Source organism: Psammomys obesus, unplaced genomic scaffold (assembly GCF_907164565.1).
Source record: "Psammomys obesus unplaced genomic scaffold, mPsaObe1.curated_primary_1811, whole genome shotgun sequence".
NCBI lineage: Eukaryota > Metazoa > Chordata > Mammalia > Rodentia > Muridae > Psammomys > Psammomys obesus.
Window position 1 is genome coordinate 10,705,063 of NW_026591918.1, and position 9,587 is coordinate 10,714,649.

Sequence of the window (9,587 nt, forward strand, 5' to 3'; positions counted from 1 at the left end):
CTTAAGCGTGAATCCACCGTGATTATCCCTCCTCTCGGCTAGGCCCAGCATAAACACCCTAAACAGCATGCTGAGGGGTCCATCTTGTGGCCATGATTGCCAATTGCAGGCAAGATTGTTGAGTATGTCAGTCAGTAGCGTCTTTTTCCTTTATAACATTTTTTTAAAATTCTTTATTAATTACACTTTATTCACTTTGTATCCCCTCTGTGGTTCCCTCCCTCCTCCAGTCCCAATCCCTCCCTCCCTCCCCCCTCTGCATACAGGCCCCTCCCCAAGTCCACTGATAGGGGAAGTCTTCTTTTCCTTCCTTCTGATCCTAGTCAATTAGGTCTCATCAGGAGTGGCTGCCTTGTCTTCTTCTGTGGCCTGGTAAGGCTGTTTCCCCCTCAGGGGGAGGTAATTAAAGAGCAGGCCAATCAGTTCATGTCAGGGACAGTCCCTGTTCCTATCACAGTGGAACCCACTAACCCACACATATTTGTTAGTATGACATTCAGTCAAGTGTGTCTTTGTGGTTCTCCTTACTCATCCCCCAGCTCCTCTAGAACCCTTGTTTCCTCCTTGCAGCCTCTCCCTGATACTGCCTCTTTCCTGTTCCTTGTGTCCTTTTGCCCCCTCCCATCTTTCATCAACAAACATTTCTCCCTCCTGTGGTTTTCTTTCTAGGTTTTTAGATTTCACCCATGTGAACTTATGCCATGTCACACATGAATACATCGTGGGCTAGGATCTTCAAACGGAGCTCATGGGGCTTACTTTTTTCTCTCTGAGTTTCCCGTTGCCTTATACTTTCCAGATTCACCCATTCCCTGAAAATCTCATGATTACCATTCTCTTCACAGATGAGCAACACTGTTTTTAGTCAGCATGCAAGATCTGAGTTTTGTTATGATGTTTTTATACCTGTGTGACGCTGTGACTTCAATTCTTCCCTTTCTCATGCCAAATAGTCTCCTCTCCATATAGATGGCATCAGAGTAGAACTCTACGATCTGTGGTTAATACAGACTGCACATCAGGGGGAAGTGACATATTCTGCCTCCCACCCCACTTCTCATTCCTTCACTTACATTTGCATGTATGCCCTGTGCATATGTAAATCCATATGCATATATAAATATTCATATGCATGTCTATGCATAAGAGAGAAAACATCCTGTATTGTCTCTCTGACTCTCTTATTATTTCTTGTAAATGTTATGATTTCAGTTTTTATTATTTTGTTAGTGTGCATATGTGTGTAAGTGCACGCACATGTGAGTATGATTAAGGGAGAAAGGTGGGGCCTGTATGAGCCATGACTGCATGTGTGGAGGTCAGAGTGCAGCTGCTTTGGGGAATCCATTTTCTCCTCCTGCTTTGTTTTGCCTGCCATGCTGGTAGCCCAGGCTAGCTGGCCCACCATCTCCAGGTCATCTTCCTGTCTCAGCCTCCATTCTTGACGTACAAAAGCTGAGAACAATGTCATCTCGCTTTTTTATATGGGCCCCAGAGATCAAGCTCATGGCATCACACTTGGACAAGAAGCACATTTACCACCCAAGCTCTCTCCCAAACCCAGAATTTTATTTTACAGCTGAATAAAATCTCTCTGCATATATGTATCACATTTTCTCTATCCATTCATCTGACAGACATCTAAGCAAGTTCCATATAAGTTACTTTTCCCATTGCTGTGACTAAGTCAAGAAACTGGCTGCTGTGTCACATGTGTGTCAGTAGGTGGCAGAGAGGAGAGAGGCTATGTCTTTGCTCAGTGGACATCTGAATGATTAGTAGCCTACCATTCCCTGAAGAAAAAAAAAAAAAAGAGAGAGAACCTGAGATTACCACCAGTACCCTTGCAAGGGGCCACTCGGGCAGGCCAGGCAAGAAGGGCAAGAAGGGAGCCCAAGACCCTACCAGACTGGCACCATGGGGTCCAGACAGGGAGCTAGCCTGAGGAAACCACCAGTCCTCCCCTGAGCAGGCCTAAGGGGGAAGGCAGCAGTTAGACCATGCACGAGATGATCCCTGCCTGGCACCATGATGCACAAGCGGGTCATAGCACTCCTGAGACAACCCCAGACACTCAGAGACCCCCGGGTACCACTAAGAGGAACAAGTAAGTGATGAAAAAAATGGAAAAGAAACAGAAGGGTGTGGGCACAATAAAGAAAGACAGAACTGGAGACTCAAGGGTAGCAAGAAACAGCCTGATGTGAGTATCTGGTGATGCCACCTGGGACCATGGTGGAGTCCTGGCCTCTGCCACCATCAGGGTTCATGTCTGAGTCCATGGCTCTGCAGAAACAGGGGTCTGTTACCACCAAAGGCCAGGCAGATGTCCCTGATGTGAGCTGCTGCCCAGGGACATGTTGCTGTCTGAGGGCTTTGGAGAACTGGCCCCAGCCCTCACCTGGGCATCATGGGAAAGCTGGCCCTGGGGTCATGAAAGCAGGAGAGCTGACCCCATCCCTTGCCAGCTGCAGTACTGGGGAGAGCTGGCCCGCATAATTGTGGGACTCGTTCATTAGCCAGCCTGATTATATGAGCTTGGGAGAACTGGCCCTAGCACTTGTTTTCTGTGTGCTGGTGTGGACTAGAGAAGAGATACCTCCCGACCCCTTGCCCCTCACCACCAAATGTAGGTGGGAGACCTGGCCCTGGAGTCATGAGAGCAGGAGAGCTATTCCTGCCTCTCACCAGCTACAGCTCTCAGAAGAATGAGCTCTTCACCTCTCCTTGGCAGCACAGTAGAGCTGAGCCTGGTGGCGGGGTCACTGGCAAGCCGGCCTCAAGGGTGGGAGCATGGGAGAGCTGGCCCCACCATTTGTCTGCCATGCAATGACAAGGGCAAGAGAGAGATGCCCATCACCTCTAGCCCATTGCCACCTAAAGCAGGCAGAAGAGCTGGCCCCGAGGTCATCAGAGCTATCCCTGGATGTAGGTGTTGTAGGTGAGCCTGCCCCAAGGACATGAGTGCGGGAGGGCCGACCCTGCTTCTTGTCTGTTGTGTAGTGGAGTCATGGAGGGAGAGATCCCCTCCTTCTTGCCCTCATCACTGGAGTCAGGCAGAATAGCTGACCCTGGTGGGGTCGTGAGAGCGTGAAAACTAACACTGCCCCTCACCTGCTGCAGCAGAGAGGGCCCTGAACCTCACCAGAGCAGTAGAGCTGACCCTGAGGGCAGGGGTGGGGGTGGGGTGAGCTGGCCCCGAGGGTGTGAGCATGGGAGAGCTGACCCTGCAACTTGCCTGCCATTCGGCAGCATGAGGTAGGGAGAGATGCCCTCTCCAACCCTCACCCCATGCCACCTATGGCAGGTGGAAGAGCTGACCCTGGGTCATGAGAGCAGGAGAGCTGTCCCTTCCCCTCACCTGCTGCAGCACTCAGGAGAACAGGTCCTGCACCTCGCCTGGGCAGCACAGTCAAGATGGCCCTGGATGTGGCGGTTGCAATTGAGCCAGTTCTAAGGGCTTGAGGGCAGAACATCTGGCCCTGCCTCTTATCTGCTGGGCAGTGGGTCAGCCAAGGGAGAGGCTACTCCTCCCCTCCCTCATCCTTCATCGTCTATGACAGGTGGGAGAGCTGGGAGAGCTGGCCCTGTCCCTCACCGACTGCAACACTCAGAAAATTGGGCCCTGTACCTCTCCTGAGCAGCAGCAAAAAGCTGGCCCTGGTGGCAAGGGTTGCAGATGGGCCAGCCCCAAAGCCATGAGAGCAGGAAAGCCTGCGGGCTGACCAGCTCAGATACCTCTCAGGCCCGGAGCCACACTTTGAAGGGGCCCACCTCAAAATCTATCTACCCCATCGATGAACTGCTGGAGTCCTATAGATCCAAAACTACAGGATCTCCATGACACAGGGCAACAACAGAATATCCTGAGAGGAGTCCCAGTGAGGTTCCAGTATTGATAGAGTAGGAGTAGCCAGAGGCCTCGAGCCAGACCAATGAGTCATTGCAATGAAAAATTGAAAACAAAGAAGCATGGACAAAGGGGTACATTGTGGGACACACTGTGGCCCTACAGCTTTCACAATGAGGTTTTTTTTTTCTCTCTCTCTCTCTGTTGTGAGAGAGGTTGCAAGGGTGAAGGATGGGTGTGAGGAGAGGGGGAGATGAGTGGGACAGAGGTGCATGGTGGGAAACTCACAAAGAACCAATAAAAAGTTATTAAAGAGGAAGGGAGGGAGGGAAGGAGGGAGAGTGGAAGGAGAGAGGGTGGAAGGAGGGAAGGAAGGAAGGGAGAGATAAAGGAAGGAAGGAAGGAAGGAAGGAAGGAAGGAAGGAAGGAAGGAAGGAAGGAAGGAAGGAAGGTCTCACTTTGGCTGTCAGTCTAAAGTCGGGGAGAGGTGAGGACACCGGTCACTTTGCATATACAGTCAGGTCTCGGAGAGAGGTGAATGCTGGCGCTGCCCTACGGTCAGCTTCTCATTCAGTCTCAGGCTCTTTCTGTCTACTAGTGTTTGTCTTATGAAATAGGAAGATCTAAACTTTGGTGTATATAATTTGATCTTGGTGAATTGTTCCCTTTATTAGTTTGCAGTGGCCTTTTATCTCCAGCTAGTATTTTTTCTTTTTCTGAAACAGGATTTCTCTGTGTAGCCTTGGCTTTCCTGGGCTTGCTTTGTAGAGCTGGCTGTCCTCAAACTCACAAAGATCCACCTGCTTCTGCCTCCCCAAGTGCTGGGATTATAGGCATGTGCCGCCATGCCCAGCTCTCTGGCTAGTTTTATTTGAAGTCTGCTTTATCGGGTATGAGAATATCTGTGCCATCTTGTTTTCAGCTCTGCTTTGCCTGTAGATTTGTTGGGTGCTTGGTAGGCTGGTTTCCCCCTTTTAACTCCCAATCTGTGTGTCTCTTTGCCCATAGGGTATGGTTAAGGGAGATAACAGATAACTGGAGCTTAGTTTTCAGTTCATCAGCTGCTCTATTACATCGGAGAGTTGAATCCATTTGCATTTATAGTTACTATTGAGAGAGTTTTACTTATTCTTGTAAATTTTGTTGCTTGGTTTTGGCTGGATTCTGGTTGAATTATTGTATGTTGCTTCTTTTCTCTCCTATTCAGGTTAGGGCTGTGAAACTACCCAGTGAGCTTGTGTCCACCACAGGAGTCAAAGTCAATTTCATCTCAGCCTTCCTCCTTTGTTCTGCCACCCCAGCCACCTTTTCTGGCAAGCCTGGGAAGACTTGAGTTCTTTCTCCTGTATAGTTCTTCTCCTGTATAGGTGTTTTCCAGTGAGGTTGCCAGCAACTTGTGGGGCCTATGCGGTCAAGACTAGCATCCCACCGTCCTAGTTAGCTTAATCAGCGGGGAAGCCTGACGATGACTCTGCTGAGCCCCGGTGAGTGGGAGGCTGGCGCATCCTGGCAGAAGGGTACTTTCTGCGTCCGCAGTGGGGCCACCTTCCGACTTGTTTCCTGGGCCTTGGCTTTTAAATGCCCCCAGTGAGCCTTATGGCTTGGGAAACAGCCATATCTGCCCTCTGCCACCTGAGGGCTCTTCTTGCTGCAGTTCTCAGGGCCCAATCATAGAGCAAGCTGGGATCTGAGGGGAACAAGAATCTTGTAAGCCCCAGGAGTTCCACCTGACTCTCCAGCAGTTGGCAGAGTGTAGGTAAGTGAGGCCACAGGGAAGCACAGACCCACTCAAGCTGCCCCCAAACCTAGGAGGAATGCAAAGTGAGCAAGACCAAGATCCCGAAGCACCGGGGCAGCGCACCAAAACACCACCAGAGGGCACTCCAAACCAGACAACCCAGGCCCTCTTCCGTGAGGCACTTCCCCACAGAGATCGGCCTTTCAGGGAACTCTTTCAGAGCTGCTGAGGCTGCTGCAGCCTTAAGCAGCCAGCCAAGGACTGCCGTCAGAGCATCATCCCCAGAGGCACCTAGGATACAGGAAACCTGCATCCTGCCTGACGATGTTCAGCCTGGGTTGCATCCCCTGGTCCTGCCAGCAGGCTCATCGTCCCATGGGAGCCCGGGGCAGGGCCAAAGGCCGGGACCCCACGGGGTGAGAAGAGGGCAGTAGAAGAAGAGAGTCCTCCCTCCAGACGCCGAAGAAGGAGCCCTCGGAAGTTGATGTAAAGGCAGAGAGAAGCCTGCTCTTCAGGTCCAGGTGAGCAGAGGTGACGTACACACAGCAGCGACCCTGTGAGGGGTGAGCGGCAAGCCAGGGCTGCCCAAGTTTCCAGACCACAGGCTGTGAGGTCCTGCTTTAAAGACGGACTTTAAAAATCCTCCTAGGTCACATTAAATTGCTGGCTGGCTCGGATCACCGCGATTCCACAGGGAGACCCTCCCCCAGCTGCTGTCAGGTGTCAGGTAAAGGCGTTCAGTACATACAGCCCTATGTCAGTTGTTATTAATACTTGCAGGCGGGGTGATGTAGGGCACAGGGGCCCTGGCTCAAGTCCAGGGCACACCGGTCTGTTGGGAGCATGGTGTGGAGCCATGGCTAGAGCTGAGTCATGCTCAGGGAGGAGCTCCTTCACTCTCTAGGCAAGCCCCAGCTGTCCTGGGCTTGCTTAGAAAGGTGTGGCCTGGGTGTGGCCTGCCCTTGACCTTGCTTAGAAAGGTGGGTTAAGGGAAGGCTGAGGTGGAGGGCTACAGAGCAATTTCTTCTCTTTCACAGAGGTGACCCCTCTCTGCTGCAGCCCCACAGTAGCATAGGTGTTTGGGACAGACAGACACACGTAATAGGCTCCCAGGGTCTATTCTAGCACCCATCTCTCTTCTCTGCTTGCCTTCTCTGGTCTTGTGAAAACCAGCCCCACCTATTTCCTGAGATAAGATGAGACCTGGCTAGCTTTATCCCATTAGCACACCCTACTGGTTTGGATTTAGTCTCAAGTGGGTTGCTTAACGCCAAAATCAAGAAAAAAGGAAATTTGAGGGGGATTGGGAAGACGCCCCTTGGTTCTTTTGAGACTGGAACGTCTACTCTTTCCATCTACTCTTTCCTCCCGCCTGGTGGGAGAGAACAAATGTTAGCCCCTGAAGCTGATTCCAGCATAAAAGTGGGGAGTGAGAGGGGGGAAGAGAGGAGGAGGGAGGGGAGAGAGGAAAAAGAAGGAGGGAGAGGAAGAGGAGGAGAAAAGGGAGGGGGATGAGAGGAGGAGGAGGAAACACCCCAGAAGCAAACAGAAGTGGAAAACAACCAGGCTTGGCTGACTGTGTCAACCTGCTGGATCCAGCTGTGCCTGCCACCCAGGTTATGAGGCTAAAGGAGCCAACACGCACCCTTGTATTCTTGAATTCAACTTTGCCTTTAGACTTTCGTTTTGTTTCCTTTTTTTAAACAGTGTCTTATGTAGCTCAGGCTGGCCTCGAACTCGCTGTGTAGCTGAGGATAGCCTTGAACTTCGGATCCTCTGCCCCTGCCTCCTGAGTGCTGGGATTACAGACATACTATACACCTGGCTTCATGACCTGCTAGGAAATGGACCCAGGGTGTAGGCTCAGAACCTTCATTCTAAGTCTTGCTATAATGGCTGTCCCACACACAGGGTCCCCAGTCCTGCCCCAGTCCACCTATGCTTCCAAGCCCTGCATTCTTCTAAGACAGAATGAAGGTGTCACTCCAGATGTGTCCGGGTTGCTGATGTCTGTACCAGATCCAGGGTCCTCATTGCCTAGCCCAGCTCCATCTCTACCCTGGAAGCTCCCAGCTCAGCTGTGCGCTCTGGACTCCTGAGTCCCGGATCATGCTGACATCTTGGGCCTGGGCTCTTTTAGATTTCGTGCTTAGTCACCATTTCCTTCTTTCTGCTATGTATCCCAAAGACAGTTTGCCCTATCCATTCCAGGTGCTATCCCACCATTCCCTGGGGACCCGTCAGTGACAGGAACTGTGTCCCCATGCTAAAGTGTGGGCCAGAAGCATTCTGCCCCAGCACGACCCACAAAATGCCCACTACTAGTCCATAGCCCCAAGCTTCCGTTCTCTGTGGCATGGTAATGGGTGATGGGCTGACGACAGCCCACCTCCCTACCTCCCCCGAATTTCTGCTTCCCCCAGACCAGGCTGGAAGAATCCACCAGTGCTCACGTTGTCACTTCAGGCCTGACACAAGCTCAGCTTGTAGAAGTTAGCAGAGTGGAGACAGGATGGGTGGGAAGAACATTCTGGAGGTGCGCCTCCATCTGCAGTCACGTCATGTGTACTAAGACAGGCAACCTCCGTCACCTGACAGCCCAGCTTTGCTTGAGGTCACTAGGACTGCTGTGTGAATGATGCTGATGGCTGCAGAAGTGCCACATGGCTAGTTATCACCAAGATTTGTCTTTGTTTGTTTGTGTGTTTGTACCCGTTTTCCACAGCTGTAAATGATGTTGCAGTGAAGGCAGATTTCCGAATGGAAAATGGAGAAGTGGCTCCCTGAGGATGAGACAGAGCTTTCCTGGGCTCTACCCCAGCCCCTGGACTACAAGTCCCAGAGGCCATAGCGGGAGCCAGGAGCCACCCAGCATGTTCAGAGCAATTTGCACATGTCCCCTTAGGTCTGTGCTGGTTCCTTGAAGAAAAAAAGAATCAAATCTAGCAGCCAGGGCTCTTGGCTCACAGAGCCCTTGTGCCCTGGCTTCCGCTGACGCATCTGGCATCTGCTCCCTCTGAGAGGCAGTTGTCACTGCTGGTCCCATTTTCCAGATTTGAGGAACTGATACTCAGACTTCCCCAAATCTGCTCTCAGATCCCCAAGGTACATGCTCCACAAAGAAACTGGTCCCTCACAGCAGGCTTCAAGTTTGAAATCCAGGCAAATGCCTGTAAAGGGCATTCTAAATATATTTCTTTACTATAGATGCTGATCGCCTGTTACTGAAACCAGGAATTAGCTTGTCTGCCTGAGGATGTGGCTGCTGCCTTTGAAAGAAGATACGGGAGAAATCTGCACACTGCCAGCTTAGAGATGCTGCCGACAGCTTCCAGCAAAAGAAGAACCTTCGCTGCCAGATACTTCAGTAAGGCTTTGGCTCTGTGTGGGGGATGACTGCCTGTGGGCTTGACTTCCTGCTTGAGACTGATGTCTCTTGGGGCCACCGAAAGAGCCTCCTTGGTCTGGTGGGTTGTGGGCACCATGCAGTCGAGGCTCAATCTTCCTTCAGACCCTGGCACGAACTGGTTACCCCAGCACTCAGTCATGATCTCAGTGTCTGCTCTATGTATGCCTGAAAAACAGGCTCCAGCATGACAGCAAGTGTCAGGGGTCCTGGGCTCCAGTGGCCAAGGACTCTAACTTTATTTGATGTCTGAGAGGACCATGGTGTCCACAGACTGCTTAGACACTAGGGAAAGCCTCCACAGGGAAAGCTGTACATCCCAAGGCTTCTCTGTTTGTGCCAGGGAACAACCCAGCCTGGCAGTGAACTGAAAGATGTGGGCAATGCTTGAGTTGCCCCAGGAAGTTCTGGGAAGGCAGCAGTTAGCCACAGTGGGCCTATTTGTCTGTTTGATGCCGGTCAGGTGTGCCCTGACAGTGCTGGGCCCTTCAAAAGCTGAGTCTTGAAGGTGCTGGGTCAAAAGGTCATACAGATGCTGAGCTTTACAGGTGCTGGGTTATAGAGGTGCTGGCTCACAGAGGTGCTGGGTTATA

General features: G+C 51.6%; 1 protein-coding gene and 1 pseudogene across 2 annotated transcripts in view; both read left to right on the top strand.

The window, feature by feature from the left end:
- The first annotated feature begins 1,675 nt into the window (after window positions 1–1,675).
- Window positions 1,676–1,791, top strand: LOC129680729 (small nucleolar RNA SNORA17; annotated as a pseudogene).
- A 4,114-nt stretch (window positions 1,792–5,905) lies between these two features.
- Window positions 5,906–9,587, top strand: part of Arhgap22 (Rho GTPase activating protein 22) — a 165,549-nt gene continuing 161,867 nt past the window's right edge. Inside the window, exons 1-2 of one of the 2 annotated variants that reach the window (XM_055612448.1) lie at window positions 5,906–6,109; window positions 8,796–8,955. In XM_055612448.1, coding sequence (XP_055468423.1) covers window positions 8,904–8,955 — 52 coding nt within the window. In that variant the 5' untranslated portion in view covers window positions 5,906–6,109; window positions 8,796–8,903. The remainder of the gene's footprint in view (window positions 6,110–8,795; window positions 8,956–9,587) is intronic. The other variant, XM_055612449.1, reaches the window with a different exon arrangement.